The sequence below is a fragment of the Balaenoptera physalus genome (assembly GCF_965194825.1).
Source record: "Balaenoptera physalus genome assembly, chromosome: 17".
Taxonomy (NCBI): Eukaryota; Metazoa; Chordata; class Mammalia; order Artiodactyla; family Balaenopteridae; genus Balaenoptera; species Balaenoptera physalus.
This window is the reverse complement of record NC_138895.1, coordinates 70565566-70582948: the sequence shown is the minus strand read 5'-3', so window position 1 is coordinate 70582948 and position 17383 is coordinate 70565566. Positions and strand designations below refer to the sequence as shown.

At 50.3% G+C, this 17383-nt stretch overlaps 1 protein-coding gene across 15 annotated transcripts in view; it reads left to right on the top strand.

The window, feature by feature from the left end:
• Window positions 1–17383, top strand: part of MTSS1 (MTSS I-BAR domain containing 1) — a 166402-nt gene that overhangs the window by 145468 nt on the left and 3551 nt on the right. For 4 of the 15 annotated variants that reach the window (XM_082433191.1, XM_082433182.1, XM_082433190.1 and 1 more), the window contains 8 exons: window positions 4435–4592; window positions 5802–5909; window positions 7187–7284; window positions 9572–9791; window positions 13505–13624; window positions 14461–14655; window positions 15945–16118; window positions 16471–16633. In XM_082433191.1, the coding sequence (XP_082289317.1) occupies window positions 4435–4592; window positions 5802–5909; window positions 7187–7284; window positions 9572–9791; window positions 13505–13624; window positions 14461–14655; window positions 15945–16118; window positions 16471–16633 (1236 nt within the window). The remainder of the gene's footprint in view (window positions 1–4434; window positions 4593–5801; window positions 5910–7186; window positions 7285–9571; window positions 9792–13504; window positions 13625–14460; window positions 14656–15944; window positions 16119–16470; window positions 16634–17383) is intronic. The other 11 variants (XM_082433183.1, XM_082433185.1, XM_082433196.1 and 8 more) reach the window with 7 other exon arrangements.

Here is a 17383-nt window from a genome sequence, read left to right as displayed (position 1 = left end):
AGCATGAATCCAACCAAGACCTGGAAACCGGCAGGGGAAAAAAAAATTCTCGAGACTGAGTTGACTCAGATTTTCCAGAAAAGGTCACAAGCAGTGCTTTGCTCAGGAATTTTGTCTGGAAAGCCTGTTTAAGGCACCTCCTCTCTTCTTTTGGCTGATGGGCAGCCCTGGAATTTGCTCATTTTCCATTGTTAGGTAATTTAAGGGCATGATGGTAGAGCCAGGAGCAAACTCAGATCAGGCTATTTTATCAGTGCCTCATTCATTCGCAAATATTTGAGTACCTGCCTTACGAGCAGGTGTGCTGACAGAGAAGGTACAGCACTGAACAAAAATATTTATGGTTTCTATCCTCGTGGGGCTTCCTGATCAGTAGGGGAGACTGCCATCAATCAAAGAACTGGAGAAATAAAGATAAAATTAGAATTGGGAGGAGTGTCGTGAAGGCTATGTATAAGGAACTTCTGAGAATCAAGTAAGAGAATTTAATCTGGTGAAAGAGTTCAAGGAGGGCTTTCGTGAAGAACCGGGACCTGCAGGATGAACAGGTGCTAGACAGGTGGGGAGGGAGAGTGGATGTGTAGGTATGGAGCCAGACCCTGGAGAAGCGCCTGGGAAGTGGACAGAGGAGGGAAGGGGGAAAGGCAGAGGGTGGTCTAAGAAGCTGACCCACGCATGCCTTGCGGGACAGGCCATGTTAAGGACATTAGACTTTTGTTGAAAGCGATGGGAGCTACTGAAAAGTGATAAGATTTGCATTTTGAAAGGAATTTGGGGCTGTTCTGGGCGAGCTGGTCCAAATGCAATCAGGGTGGCCTATTAGGGGCTGATGGAGCTGTCCAGGTGAGAGATCAAGATGGCACAATGAGGGTGGCAGTAGCAGAGGTGAAATAGGTGACAGAGTCGAGTCCATGTGGGAGCTGGCGTGACCAGGACCTGTACTGAGGTCATCGGCAGTGGCTCTCCTCACATTGCTGATGGGAGGGAAATGAACGGGTTTTTGTATATTAAGTCAGTGCCAATACTACTCTGAATTTGTGGACCTAGAAAGATGACTGTATCTTAAAAGCAATACATCCAACAGGGACATGGAATAATTTCTTCCACAGTAGTTTTCTTATAAATATAATTACATGTTGTATTAGTGAATTTAAGAAATAAACATTGTGTTTTTAGATTATGATATATCCTACATGGAAATGTACTCACTATAATTATAGCAGTCTTCATAGATTATACTTATTTTAGAATACTACAATTTGGAAGTCCTTTAGTTATAACATAATACACATTGAAAATAACTTGACTAATCATAGAATAATTTAAGTTTATATTTACCAGATTAGGTAACACTTGGTTCTAGTAACTTTGCTTTCCTATGTCAGTGTATTTTTAAAAGTCAGTGTCTTTAATTACAGATAGGTGTGTGCCTTATAACTTGTGAAAGGATGTAAAGATACCTCCCCAATTTCTTAGAGTTATAAGTTGGTATTGAAAGAAATTGCTACCATCCTCAAACCTCCCTCCTCTGGAGTTAAGAACACGCTGACTTGGTCTGCAGCCCTCCGTGGTTCCGTACCTGGAGCATCCTTGGAGAGGCTGAGAGGCTTACAAGGAGGCGTCTGGAGCAGCCGCAACCGTGTGGCCTCACCTGCAGGGCCCGGGGTTGGCCAGGCTGTTTGGCAGGCTGCAGAGACACAGGGAGTTTCATTACCAGAGGGCTTGTATCATGTACACATTCGGTGTATGTGGATTCATCTGCGCAAGCCAGCATTTTATTTATTTAAAAAAAATTTTTTTTTGGCCGTACTGCAGGGCTTGCAGGATGTTAGATCCCCGACCAGGGATCGAACCCCGGGCCCTCCTCAGTGAAAGCACGGAGCCCTAACCACTGGACCTCCAGGGAATTCCCAGAGTTTCCTCTATTTTAAAATGCTGGGGAATTCCCTGGTGGTCCAGTGGTTAGGGCTCCGTGCTTTCACTGCCGAGGGCCTGGGTTCGATCCCTGGTCGGGGAACTAAGATCCCCTACGGCAGCGTGCCGCGTGGCCAAAAAAAAAAAAAAAAAAAAATAGAGAAAACTCCCAATCTTTTGGCGCTGGAGGTGCACCCACCCGCCCACCCTCCATGAGGCCTGTGTCAAGAGGGAGCCCTTGCTTCCCTTCAAGTCCCCTGGGAGAATGGGAGGATGCTTTGACAAGTGTCTTGTCTACCAAAAACTTGTGAAACCTGTGACTCAGGGGCCAGGTAATGTGTGAGGGTGGCTCTCTGGCATTCTGGCGGAAGGAATGGAAACAGTGACCATGGTAGAGAAACTGGAAGACCTGGTAGAATTATGGGTGGGGTGGGGGGGGCGGATGGGAGATGGTGACTGATGACTGAGTGGAGGAATGGGTGAGTGGGTCACCTTGAAAATACAGCGAAACTTCTCGAGCAAATTCTCACGTAATGTAATTGTTGGATAAAATCCCTCCAGCGTGGAATTAAACACTGTGTATTGCTGTACCCAGCATACGTTTGTGCTCACCTGACTAGTGAGGTCTCCACATACGGAGCACGGACTGTACTTGAATGCCATCTAAGGCGGTTTCGAGGGTGACCTTTGACTGCCCATGATATTCCCCTTTTGTGCTAACTTAGGACTTAACCCCTGACAAAAATCCAGTGACTTTTGCTAGTTGGATGTTCTTGACGCCTGACTGCCTCTGTTTCCAAATGAAGCTTTCTCATCTGCTTGTGAGAAAATACAGAATATATTCCTACATACGAGGCAGTTTTCCCTGACCCTCTACTTTTTCAAACCAAATAACACATTGCATTTAGTGTTCTCTACGGCAGCGGTCCCCAACCTTTTTGGCACCAGGGACCGGTTTCATGGAAGACAATTTTTCCACGGATGGGGGGTGGGGAGGGAGGTTCAGGCGGTGATGTGAGCGATGGGGAGTGATGGGGGGCGGCAGATGGAGCTTCCCTTGCTCGCCCACCGCTCACCTCCTGCTGTGCAGCCCAGTTCCTAACAGGCCTCGGACAGGCCAGGGGTTGGGGACTCCTGCTCTGTGGCATTCGCATTCTTAAGGAGGGGTACGTGGTGACTGGTCAGGCCCCTTCCCAGGAGGCGAGTGGAATCCAGTCCCTCCGCTTGAGGCAGCCGGCGGAGGAGGAGGAGGAGGAGGAGTCCAGGGTCAGAGGGTCAGGCGGTGTGGGCTCTGTCCTGACTCTGCCTGCCCCCCTGAGTGGCCCTGGACAGTCCCTCCCCTTCTCTAGGCCTCCACCTCCTCTTAACTGGGAGCAGGTTTGCTTGGATAACCCCTACCGCCTCTCCACTCCAATATTCTGTTTAAAACATCTATTGAGTACTTGTTGTATACACCTATTGAGGACTTGTATACACAGATGGCATTTCACTGGGGGCTGGACTCGGAGAGTCCAAGCCTCCGTCCTGAAGGAGTTTAGAAATTCTTCCTCTGGTTCAGGTGGTAGGTGAGCATGGGAGCCCAGTGTGGAAGCTCAGGCGCTGGTCTCGGGGACAGTCCCCTTCTTGTCCCCAGATCAGGTTTACAGTAGCCACGCCCTCTGACACAGTGCCTATTTGCCCATGTTTATGCAGACTTCTGTAAAAGGCCAGATTGTAAGTCTTCTCAGTCCAGGGTCCAAACAGTCTGCGTCACAACCACTTTACTCGGCAGTTGTGATGAGAGCGGGTATAGACAACCTGTAAATGAATGGGCGTGGCTGGATTCAAATAAGACTTTATAAAGACAGTTGCCTCACCAAGCTCTAGAGTTGTCAACAAGTCTAGAAATGGGTGCCTCTGCATAACTGGGCTGTGTGGACAGGACCAGATGATGCCCAGGCATGGGCCAGGCTCAGCACCCAGGCCCCCTTCAGTCCTCCACCAGCAGAGACCTGACTGCAGGTCTTTCTGCTGCTGGGCTTGTTCTACAGGAAGGGCATTCAGGACTCTCCGCTAGGGAATTAAAGTAACTGCCAAGGCGTCCCAGGGGCCCCCCCAGAGCCAAGAGAGCTGATGCTTGCCACCTTTGTATTCCGGGACAGAAACTTCTGTCTAAACAGAGGCTCTTTCATTGAGGATGACCCAACAAAGCCAGCTTGTGCCCATTTTTGGCAACATCCATAGGCCCTCACCTTGTTCATCCCTTAGCCTCTTCAGAATGCAGGTCAGGACGAGTTACCCCAGGAAATTTTACTTGTCATGAATAAACCAGGATAAATATGCTCTTTGGGCATTGGAAATTGGAAGTGGCTGGTCCTAGAAAAACAGCTTCTTTAAATCCTTTCTGGGTATAAATACATACTTTTTAAAAGTCCTGGAAAATTGTGGTTTCTACTCCAGCAAGGACCTGAGGGAGGAGGGCATTGGTTCCAGCAGCTGGTGTTTCAGCATGCCAAGCTTGGGGCTTTGTTTCGTTTGCAGGGCGAGGTGACATCCAGCCCCAGTTGGACAGTGCGCTCCAAGACGTCAACGATAAGTATCTCCTGTTGGAAGAAACAGAAAAGCAGGCAGTCCGGAAGGCTTTGATCGAAGAACGTGGCCGGTTCTGCACCTTCATCTCTATGCTGCGGCCCGTGATTGTGAGTCAGTGGAAAGTTCCAGAAGGCGTAAACTGCCAGTTTGGAGGAGAACCTCCTTATTTATCCTGGAGTCATTAAGAAGCTGCGGTGTGTCAGGAATCATGATGGTGGAGTCATTTTTATGGATGAATAGTTGTCTGCAAGTTGCTGATGGCTGCACGGCCCACTCTATCTTCTAAGCACTGATGGTTCCACTTACTTTTTCTCCCCAAGTCAAGAAGGCCCCGTAGAGTGGTTCTCAAAGTGTGGTCCCCAGGCCAGCCGCAGCACCTGGGAACTGGTTAGAAACGTACATGCTCAGGCCCAACCCAGCCCTACTGAATCCACAACTCTGTGGGTGAGAACCCAGTCATCTGGGTTTTAAACAAGTCCTCCAGCTGATTTTGAGACCCACTGACCAAGCTGAATGCCAAGGAGTGACTGTGAGGTTAATATGGGAAAAGCCTCAGTGAATCAATGCAGACTTATTTTTTAAGTAAATCGGCTACATGCCTTGAACACTTCTGCTGTAGGTGTTCTTGAAGCCGGTAGAAGTGCCCCAGCTCCCTTTGCTCAGCCCTAGCAAGATGCCCAAATCTGAGTTCTTCCCCTGAGCATAGCACTTTTCCATGACTCGTTCTTCCCCGGTCCCACAGCTGCAGCTTGGTACATTGGTAACGTTGAATGACTGTTTCTTCCATAGTCCCCCGTTCCTGCCTCACTTGCCATTGATTAAGTTGGTGGAAAAAACAAGAAAGAAGGGGGAAGTTAACCTCCAGTGAACACACATGTGCTGTCGCAAAGGGCTATCAGATCTGGACCAAAATATCTCCAAATGGTTGTCATCCACTGAAGCCGAGTGACTTCGGGGTGGGGAGGGCGGGTCGTGGCCTGCAGAAGGGGCTGTGCTGCAGGATCCCGTGAGGACACGCAGGCGGACCACCCTAGCAGGCCCACCAGCCCCCAGACACTTCGAGGAAGGCCCACGTGTTTTCTGTGGCTCGTTCACCCCTGTTCCAGGTGCACAAGTCTCTCCATGATTATGGCCGATTTCGTTTTCCTCTCCACTTCCTCCAAAAAAGGGCTGGTAATGGCTTCAGCAAAGATGTACCAGTCCCTGCATGCCTTTTCTGAAAAGCTGAAAGCGTTAGATAGTGTCCCTAATAAAAACAGTTGGATCAAAATGATAAAGTGAATCACTCATGATAACAGGTTGTGAATTACTTTCAGGAAGAAGAAATCTCAATGCTAGGGGAAATAACTCACCTGCAGACCATATCAGAAGATCTGAAAAGCCTGACCATGGACCCTCACAAACTGCCCTCCTCAAGTGAACAGGTAGGAGTCAAGGGGTAAGCATGGGAGAGAAAGCCAAAGAGATTAAAGGTTCAAGGCCCTGAGGGTTCCTTGCGGCAATATCTCATTTAAAATAACATTCACGTTTTACATTGTGAAGCATGATAATCTTCCCTAGTCATTATACAGCACCTACTGTGTACCAGGCTCTGCTCTAAGCTCTTTACATAGACTTCATCTACTATTATCCCCATTTTACAGAGGAGGACCCTTGAGGCACTGAGAGATAAAGTCACTTAATCAGGTAGTTACTGGTAGAACTGGGATTTAAACCAAGCTGTCAATTTCCAGAGCCCATGCTCTTAACCATGTGTTCACCGACCCTCTAGAAATAAACTCTCCTAGGGACATGTCAGTGGTGTATCTTGGTCATCATTGTGAATCATTCTCACTGAATTTTTCCCATTCTAAGTAAGTAGTGCATGAGGATTTCTCTTATCTTATGAAAAAGGTGACTTTTTAAATGTTGATTCATTTGGTTCATGTGACATTAACACTGTATCCAGTGGGAAGAGACATATTTGGGGGAACAGGTGATAAATCATGTGCTGGCCTTTGCCTTTTGTATAAAGTTCTTATCACTGCCTTGGGAGCCAACTAGGAAGACAAATTTGGGAGTTTATATTTTCCATCCTATGAAATTGTGTTTATCAGACTACAGCCTGCAGGTATTCATTCAGTAAGTAGACATTTATTGAGCACCTACTGTATGAATGGAAGGTAGACCTTATACTCAAACAGCTCTTTGTCAAGTTAGGGAGACAGATGTAGAAGTAATTGTGAAAGAATTGGTTTGCTCTTGATTCTGTCAGGTTTTAAGGGTGAAACAGGGCACAAGTGACCATTGAATATCAGGTAGCTAAGATGTAATAAGATCAACACATCCTGAAACCATTATTGTCTATGTGGTGGTGTAAGCAAAAACCCTACAAATTCTAACCTTGGGTGTAAATGGCTCTTATAAATTGTTAATGTAACTAACTGTAAATCTTTCTCTTTCTTTTTTGACGGATATGTCATGGTTTTCCTCCCCTGTCCGCATTAATTATATTTTTGCTTGTCTCAGAAAAAGGTTTGTGACGTTGATGGATTGGTACTATGATTCTTTAATTAAAAAAAAAAATCTTAACAACATGTTTTTCTTTGATCCCCACTCCTCGATGATGGCAGAATTTCCACGTTATGATGGCTGTTAAGATTGGACAGATAACGTTTCGCTTCTCAACACCTTGCTTACCCTCCTGGCTCTGTCCCCTTAGGTGATTTTGGACTTGAAAGGTTCTGATTACAGTTGGTCGTACCAGACTCCACCCTCTTCCCCCAGCACCACCATGTCCCGCAAATCAAGTGTCTGCAGGTAAGTGAGACCGGGCTGGGCCACTGCTTTGGGGACACAGCATTTTTCTTTATGCTAATGTGAGCATTAGAGCCAGTCTTGAGCTCTAAAATGGCTCATTTTAAACAGGAAATGGTGATCAGGTGAAAGGATCCCATCATGATTTTGGTCTCACTCTTTAGTCTCTGGATTAGTTTTGGGTCATAAGGAAAAATCCCATCAGGTCTTAGACTAGTGGCCACAGCTTTCTCGCTCAGTGTGCGTTGTACGGATTTTCCCATCTTATGAATTCGCATTGGATCTTCCTGTTTAGCAGAGTAAGAAGCACATGGGCTAAAAAAAGGGCAAACAGAGGTTGATTCTTGTGCAGACTCATCTTGCTGTCGCCAGAACAAGTGAAGGCAGTCACAGTGGCTCATGCCCTCATTTGGCCCCCAGTTTTTGTCTCAGGGCTTCATAAAGTGAATAGAATTCTTGATCTGTTAACCACTCCCACCACTACCATCACTGCTCTGTTAAGCACTAGCGTTACCTAGTGACTCACAGCGGGAATCCATTGGAATAGTTCTGCCATTGGCAACGCTGTTTTCTGGCAGTTTTCTGTTCAGCACCATTCTTGGCTTGCTGACTGCCAAGTTTCTTCTCTTCCCGTGAGGGTGGAAACATCCTCGTGCATCATTCCTTTCTTGGTACACTTCACCTGCTAATCTTTTTCTTTGACTTTTCAAAGCCAAATGAATGTCCACTTCCTGTCAATTAGCCTTGAGAGTAAAAAGCAGGATGGATCTGCCGAATCTGTGTCTGGTAATATCTCTCTACACGTGTGTGTGTGTGTTTCATTTCATAGTTGAGCTTGTGCAGTGAACACGGAGCAGGAAGTTCAGGCTTAAGATGCTCATCCTGACGTTCAGCAACCTGAAGATGTTGGTTTCTTGTCATCCTTTGTGGGCTGTGTGTGTGTGTTCGTGTGTATGACACATCTACTTAAGTTTTTTACTGAGGATGGTTTTTGTTTGGTAACCAAGAAAACTTTATCTCGATTAGTATAAAACAAAGCTGCATGAGTATCTTTTCTTTCTACAGTTTTAGTTTCGATAGAAAATCATGTCACATGGACAACACCAGTTCTGAGCTTGCTGCAGTGGAATTGCAGTGAGCTTTGTTGTCAGTCTCCAAATGCCCTCTTCTGGCTGACTGGGGGAAAAGCAAAAAATCATGATAATTATCCCTGGCAAATGTCCCCAGTGATTTCCCTCCAGCACACTCCCCTATATCTGTTGGAACATTCGCACCAAGTAATTCTGGTGGAGAACAGTCACTCAGCCCTAGACTACCTTATTAGCTGTCTGAGTTTGCAAAATTTGACAAGAATCTCTTGCGGGTTTAGGAGCAGAAACCACAAACATTCTAATCCCAGGCTGGGTTGTTTATTTCACGCCTTCTGATGCTTCTCCAGCTGCTCTCGTATGTCAGCTCTGCTTGTTTGGACCACGAGACTTTGTTCAGTTTTCTGGGTTTCGTAATCTGAGTGATTAGACAGAGTGTAGGACTTGTCTCTCACGACTGGAAATGGAACGCAGACAGAACACCAGAGGGCGTGTGTCATTTTCTGAAATCCTGTTTACTGTTCCATCCTGGAAGCAAACAGCTTAGATTGATGACCTTTAGTCCCTGAAAGCTGCTTGCCTCTTGCCTGGTGTTCTGTTTGCTGGGCCCATGGATATTTTAACAGAGAAACACCTGTGTTCAGGGTCAAGCCATTCATTAAAGCACCAACTTTGTAAATAAAATGTAAAACACATGGACACAAAGAGAGTTGATTTGCTGATATTCTGTACGGGGGACTCCTTGAGGAGTGTCTGGGTGCCGAGTGATGGTTGGCCGGGTTGACTTTGGTCTCCTGGACCCAGATGGTCCATCGAAAGGAGACACGTGGGTGTTCCAACCGGGTCATGCTGAAGCCTTAGCGGTTTTGGTTTCAGGGTCACAGTTTTTACGAGCAGATGAGATGAGCCCTTTTCATGCCGCGGACATCGGGTCCCCTGGCTTTGGTGGTAGGTGACAGAGCAGAGCTTTTGAATCACGGGCCTCCATCCTAAGGACGCCTCGTTGTGCCGTCGGAGCACTGAGTCTCTGTGGCTGGCGTTCCCCCCTTGCTCACGGGAAAAAAACGTTTTGTTTACTAGCTTCATGATTGGGTGTTTTGAAAACATGGCTCGCCGTTTGCACTGCTTCTTGGGGCAGGGGGCTGATTGCGTGATGTCGTTCTCCCCTGTCGTCTGTCCCCCTTCCCCCGCTGCCCCCGCAGCAGCCTGAACAGTGTCAACAGCAGCGACTCGCGGTCCAGCGGCTCCCACGGCTCCCACTCGCACTCGCCCAGCTCCCACTACCGCTACCGCGGCTCCAGCCTGGCCCAGCAGGCGCCCGTGAGGCTGTCCAGCGTGTCCTCCCATGACTCAGGGTTCATCTCCCAGGACGCCTTCCAGTCAAAGTCGCCATCCCCCATGCCGCCGGAGGCCCCCAACCAGGTAAGGGCCCTTGGCTCCTGGAGCAGCCGCAGCACCTGGGGCCTGGACCACCCTCAGTGGCTGGAACCAGGGAGGGACCTGGGCTTGGACAGACCCCTGTCTTCTGACGGGAAACCTCTGGTTTAATTTCTCATCTCTAGAGGAGCTGTTCCCCTAAAGGGAGAGATACCGTAAGTGGGGGGGGATTGAAGCTTACGATCATCATGCTGGTGATGGTTGAGTCACTGCATTGATTTGGGGAGTTTTCACACGTACACAGACTCAAAGAGGTTTGGCCACTCCCTGGCGTCCCTGTAAGTGCCCGGCTTAGCGTGATGTAGTAATTAATGGGCATTTGCCAATGGGGGCGGAGATTCTGTCATTGAACAGTGCCTTGGAGACCTCCCCTGGCACTCTCAGCTTCCTTTTATCGATTTGTGTTGAGAATGAGAAAGCATCTTCAGAGCCCACGCAGGTAATTCTGTTGGCACCTTGCTCCTGGGAGAAGGGGAGGTGTTGAGTCTCTTTGACCACAGTTGGGTTGGATGGCGCTAGGCGCCCAGCCCAGTAGGTCCAGCCAGAGCAGAAGGCAGGAGCCGGGCATCGGAACACCCTTCACCTGCTCCCCTCTGTCCGCTTTTTGTGCCAGTGGGTTGGCCTCTAGATTAGTAAGCAGCACGACCTGACCTATAGACACCGGAAAGCGTGAACCTCCAGGGTGCCTCTCAGCACCATCCGCTGGGGAGCATGGTGGCTCCGAGCCCATCGTGTCCATTTCGAGGCTGACCACAGCCTTTGGTTCAAGATCCTTGGGATTCAGAAGGTCACGTGCTTGTCTTGTTCATCCAGGTATCCAATTTGCCTGACAGTCACCGAATATCTCCTGTGTGCCAGGCACCATCCTAGGAGCTTCTGCCTGTGTTAACTGTGTAGTCCTGCCAACAACCACGCGGAGTGTTGTTATCCCTGTTTTGTTGTGGAAACGGAGGCTCAGAGATGTAAAGCAATCTGCCCGAGTTGCACAGTTATGTGACCTGCAGGTTGGGGATCTGGAACCAGGGTTCCTGGCAACTGGTCCAGCACCCTTTCTGTACCGCCCTGGCCATAAGGTGCCCCTGGCAGAGTGTTCTGGGTAGCACTCTACGTAGAAGCAGCACCTGAGGTGTCTGGGAGCCTAGGTCACTCGCCTGGCACGTCTGACGTTGGTGAACCCAGAGCTGCTCAGCCCGGTGCTCCCTTTGGCATCTTACAGCCGTCCCCGGGGACTGTGGCCTGGCTCTGTCTTCCTGGGGTCGACACTCAATTTCAGATGGAAACGCTCGGAGCCAGGAGCTGCAGCTTCAAGTCCTGATGCGCTTGGGGTGCCTTGGCTCAGTCTCTGAGGGGTCAACACCCGCCCCCTGTCCGTCCCCACTATGTGTGGCGCTCAACCGCACCTGCGCGTCTTGCAAGCAGAGAGTGAGAGTGGTCAGAGGGGAAGCAGGGATTTGCAATTCCTCAAAGGCTTTTCTAATGTGCAGCGTCATCCTGTGTGTGTTTTTAACAACTGACACATTAACAAAGTGTTGCGCACTGACACTCCTTTCTAAAAAAAAGAAGCTGTGTGCTCCAGCCTTGCTGTGCGTGTGTGGATCAGGCTGAATGAAGTGGGCTTTCTGTCTCCAGTAACGTCGAGGGAAGCAGAAGGCAGCTTGTTGGGATTTACTGAAATCTGAAAGCCGGTACCCAAGATATGCTTGACTAGCAACTCCAGGGTAGTTTTAATAAACTCAGGGATACTGCAAAATTTAATGGAGAATTCTATTTTTTTAAAAAGGCATTACAGCTGCCTTTAAGGCAGAGGGGAGATTTAAGGAAATTGTACACATCACAGGCCAGAGGGTACAATCTCCTGGAGGAAGTAGTGTTACCTTAATTTGGGTGGGAGGAAGGGAGCAAACATCCGAAAGGGGGAGATCCCTCAGGTACACGGCTGTAAATGAATGCCATGTGGCAGGATGTGTTCAGAATTCTCCCGTTTTCCTCCACTCTGCTCTTTTCAAATTGTGCCATGTGTGCCTAGGAGTGAGGGACCATGTGTGCAGCTAGGCTCCTGCCTAGAACCGTTCACTCCATCAAGGCAAGGAGTTCTTCAGGAAAAAAATGAGTAGAAGTCAAAAGAAATATGAACCTGCAGTCCTGGGGTGATTTACTGGTTCTTTTTTCAAATTGAACATATTTGAGTTACAGGAACCAAAATAAATAGTCCTGGTAAATTACAGTGATAACTGATTTTTATTTATAGTTGATTAAGCACTATATACATAGATGCACAAACACAAGATCTCATTTAATCTTCATCTGATAGATATTATTGATCCCTATTCTAAAGATGAAGGAAAATTGAGGTTTGGAGAGATTAAGCCCATGGTTCCTTGACTGGGAAGTGGCAGAAAAAAAGACTTCAGTCTAAACCTTCAGACTTCAGATCCTGGACGGTTAACCAGACACCGAGCTGGGGAAGTGGCCAGAACCTCCACCATGGGGCCTGGCCTTGCTTGGGCTCCTCGGAGCTGCATGCATTGTGGAATGCCTTTTCAGTTCCTTGCTCTTGCAGGATGGGAGGCTAAAGATCTGTCCTTTTGTAGGAACCTTTCTTTGGCGGGTGAAAGGGGTGGACAGAAACACGGATCTGGCCTCCTTGCCAGTGAATACAGGGACACTTCCAGGGAAATAGTAGAGAAGGCGCAGACTTCCTTATACAAATGGGATGAGACTGCAGTTAACAGTGAAGAAAACTTAAAGCAGATACCTGGGTGGGCCCGAAGCACTATCCTGGGGGACCCAGTTACATGGAAGAGATGGTCATTGTCACTCATCCATTCAGCACTTTTAAACACCTGCCACATGCCAGGACAGGACCAGAACGTCGCGAGGTAGTGGTGAACTAACAGGCAGTCTCTGCCTCTGCCGAAGGTTAGGAGCTGGAAGCAGGTTCCCTGGCCCACACCGGGAGACTGGCAGGGACTGGAGGTTTAATAAAATCAGGCTGAAGAGATGTTTTCGCAAGCCAGACTTCCTTTCTGTGATGTCCCAGATCTCGCCAGGATGCTTCATCTCTCCCTACGACGGCCACTGGAAACATTGCCCTAACCACTGGACGTCAATGCCTCAAACCTCAAAATCACTCCCCAGGCAGAGAGACCTAAAATCATGTCTTGTGAAGATGCAGCTTCATAGCTGGAAGCCACCCATATCCAGAGGTTGCATGGGACGAAGGGAGAGAGTCCAGGAATTAGAGCCATTCTAGGCAGACATGGAGCAAAAAACCCAAGTTGGGGGTCAGTCCTCTTGCAATAACGCCTGGACACCTGAGAGATGTAAAAGTCATGGCATCCCTTGGGCCCTGGGCCTATGGCACTAGAGAACACAGGGAGTCCAGCACCTTGACCACACTCCCCTGTGCCAGGCGCACACACAGATGGCGGGGCTCTGGGGGCCTTGCAGTCCGGCAGGTCTGGGGCTCGCTGGGTCTCATGCTTCCTCTCCAGGGCTTGGAAGCCTCTGTGTGGGTGCAGCTTTGGGGGAAAAAATAACCCTAACCCTCTGCTTCTCTCATCCTTCCCTCTTCTGTATACTTGTCTGTCTCTCTGTGCGTGCCCTTCTCCCCTCCTGCCCCCCCATCTTTTTATTTTTTATGACCGTTCTTTTTTGGTGGCGTGTGGTCCCCTCGTGTGGTCCCTCCCCTGCTGCAGAACTCGTCCAGCTCGGCCTCCTCTGAAGCCTCGGAAACCTGCCAGTCAGTGAGCGAGTGCAGCTCGCCCACCTCGGTCAGCTCAGGCTCCACCATGGGCGCCTGGGCGTCCACGGAGAAGGTGACCGGCTGGGGTCCCAGCCTCTCCCCCATCCCCTGCCAGCTGCTCCCCGCACAGCCGCAGGAACCTGGAAACTCAAAATCTCCACCAAGAGTGGCCCCTCTTGGGGACAGAGGGAGGGACAGGACTGAGGGCTTTTTCCAGAATGGGTGCCTGGCCCTGAGCAATGACTTTGCGGTCGTCCGGAGGGAGAGGAAGGGGTATGGGGAACTCGGAGGTGTGAAGGCTTCTTCCCAGGACGTGGACAGTCGTCCATCTTCCCCCCTTCCCCTCCCCTGCACCCCACCCACCATGGCCTCCTCTTCGCCGTGCCCTTGGATGTGACACTTCACTGCGTCAGAGGCTGGGTGCTTTCCTGCCTTTTAGTTGCAATCACCCCACCCTTCACCCTGATTTGGGATCTGCTCCTGAACCGTGATGATTTTGGAAACCTGGAATGAACAGCTTTCAGTTGACACTTTTGAATTTAAAAATTTGCACAATGAGATGAGCGAATCACCATCACTATGAAATTATTAGTGAAATAAGCGAAAACCATTGAGAGCACCACACATTAGGGACACTGATCATTTCCAAAGTATTCTAAAATGTAGATAAAATATTTCCCCAACTGAATACTTACTTGGTGTCAAATACGCGGGCATTGTTTGCACCGTAGCACTTTTCTCTCGCATCCTGGACCATCCATGAGTGGCAGAGCCCCGATGTTTGTTTTATTTGCAAATATTCAGATCTCCCCCATCCCTTGAATGTCAATGCCATCTTGTATCTCCACACTCATCCTGTTATATTAATTTTTTTTTCCTTTTTTCCTCCCTTTTTTTGTTTGTTTCCAGTTGTCTAACGGGTTTTCTCACTATAGTTTATCAAGTGAGTCCCATGTGGGGCCCGTAGGGGCGAGCCTTTTCCCTCATTGCCTGCCCGCCTCCCGCCTGCTCCCTCGGGTCACCTCTGCCCACCTTCCAGACTACGCTCATTATTACACCATTGGGCCCGGCATGTTCCCGTCATCTCAGATCCCTAGCTGGAAGGTTTGTGTCTCTCCGCCCTCCTCTCGCCCTCTCCCCCGTCCCTCATTGCCTCTGTGCTCACCCCTCTGCTGCCCCACGATTCCCACCCCCCCCACCCCTTTCCTCTCACACTCTGCCTTCTTCCCCATAACACCTCCTAAGTAAATCCCCACCGGGGAGAACCGGGAACCAGCAGGCGGCGCTGAGATAGGAATGTCCATATGGAGCTGAGATTGGAGGAGCTCCCTTTAGGAGACACCAGTTAAGCCCCTTTAGACCCCAGTAGACCCAGATGCGGCATTGCAGGGATGTCGGTCCCAAGTTGTAAGTCCCAGTTCTGCCCTCCTGGGGGTTTCCTGAGGGTGTCACTGTTACCAGGGAGGGGCTGTCCTCCTCGGCCATGTTGCCCAGACTGTTCCCTTGAACCCTTACGGGGCCATGGTAACAGAACCATGCCCCAAAATGTGGTGTGGCTTCTTACGTTTTATCTTAAAAGTACCTGCAGACTTTATTTTTAGTCTTAATTGTTTATAGTAAAACATGTTTGCTTTAATATAAAAACGAAAAGTTTTTATATTATTTCCTAGCAAGTCCGATTGATGCCAGGAGGATATTCTACCTTTATTTGGAGAGGAGGTCCCTAATTTGAATAGTAGGCCCCTAGGCGGCCCGCCATTGCGAGCAGGCCTTGACTTCCTCCCTCACAAGTGGTGCGGACCCCTCAGACCCCTCAGAATCTTTCTTCTGGCCCAGGGGCCTTCCCTTCCTCTGTGAGGACCTCAGAGAGCACATCCTGAAGCGCCCTCTGGGGCGGGTTCCCGGAAGTGAGGTCCAGCCTCAGGGAGCGTGGCTGACGTCCCTTTAGCGCCCCCTGGTGGACACTCTAGGCGAGTGAGGTCGTCTGAGCCGCTAGGCCCCGCAGGGGGCCCCCAGACATGGGAGGGGAGGGCCTGGTCCCTGGGGATGTGCTCTTCACTGGCCGGTGCCTTCAGACACCATAGGCAGTTGGTCGGTTGTTTGATGGCTGTAACTAAGAGTCTCCCTCAGGCTACCTGCCCCGTTGTTGCGGGTTTTCAGTCTTCGGGCTGATGTGAGGAAAGGGGAGGTACCCAGGGGACCCCCAGAGGATTTTCTGCTCCCTTCTTCTAGTGCTGGGTGAGGGCAGGGGAGGGGCTGCTGGCCTGTCCCAGCCTGAGCTTTTCCCCCGAGGGGACCAGCTACCTTCTGTGGGCGGGCAGCTGTCTGGAGGCTTCTGTGGCCTCCCGGTGGAGGCAGAGGCCCTGGCGCCTGACCACACTTGTTCCACTTAGGACTGGGCCAAGCCAGGACCTTACGATCAGCCACTGGTGAACACCCTTCAGCGCCGCAAAGACAAGCGAGAGCCAGACCCCAGCGGTGGAGGCCCCGTCGCAGCGGGAGGCGCACCCACCGCCGCCGAGGAGGCTCAGAGGCCACGGAGCATGACCGTGTCGGCCGCCACCAGGGTGACGCTCTTGTTCTCTACAGCTGGCTGGGCCCCTCGGGACCTGGCGGGGGCCACGTGCTGGCCAGCAACTGGAGGGATCCGAGCCCCTTCCCCCTACTCCCTGCTACAGCATTTAGAAGGCCCCCAGGGAAGGCCTTATATGGGAATTAGACTCTATAACTTTCTAGAGCCTGGGTAGGGTCCAAGCAAGTTGGCAGCCCCCTGGGCCCACCGACAGTGGCGGTCACGGGAGCAGAATAGGAGTCCTGTTGAGGCCCCCACTGGACGAGGAGTGCAGAAAGGCTCGGGGGGTATCAGACAGGGGACTCACGGCCCCGGTGGCTCATCTGTCTCTCTCCTCCCACCTGCAGCCTGGAGAGGAGATGGAGGCTTGTGAGGAACTGGCCCTGGCCCTGTCTCGGGGCCTCCAGCTTGACACCCAGAGGAGCAGCCGGGACTCGCTTCAGTGCTCCAGCGGCTACAGCACCCAGACCACCACTCCCTGCTGTTCCGAGGACACCATCCCCTCCCAAGGTAGGAGAGCCTGAGCTTTCCAGCCGGGCTTCCTGAGCAGTGCCAGGTGAGGAAGGGGGCCCTCCCCGCTGGGAGGAGGCAGACGTGCGGGAGTCCGTCCAGCCACAGTAGAGCATCTTGGAATGCTCTGGAGGACTCGTCTGTAGTTGTCGGGTTGCTGCCATGCAGGAAAGTGGCCAGATTTCACAGCTTGGTTTGTTTTTCACCATCAGGGTACAGGGATGTCCCAATTTGAAGGCAGACAGATGCTGTTAATGATAACGACATCATTTGTGTTTGGCACTTTGTACCAAGCACTTTATTTTCCCATTTATTCTTCACAATCGTTGATGTCATTAAGTCTATTTATCCCCATTTTACATACATGGAGACTGAGGCCCAAGTTCACACAATAAGCAGCAGAGCTGGAGTTTGAGTCGAAGGTCTGTCAGAGTCTGAAGCCCAAACTCCAGCCAAATTCTCTATGAACTTGCCTCCCTCACCGCCCTCCCCAGCACACACACACACACACACAAGCCAGCAAGATGGCAGGCTAGCCGCTAGGAGAGATCTGTGAGAGCTGACCAAGCCTATCGGCAGTCCTTCAGTCCAAGTCTCTAGGACAGTGGGTCTCAGTGGAGGGCACTTTGCTGCCCAGGGGACATTTGGCAATGGCTGGAGACATTTTTAGTGGTCACTACTGGAGGGGGTGCTGCTGGCATCTGGTGGCCGGCCAGGGACGCTGCTGACCAGCCCTCATACAGCACACAG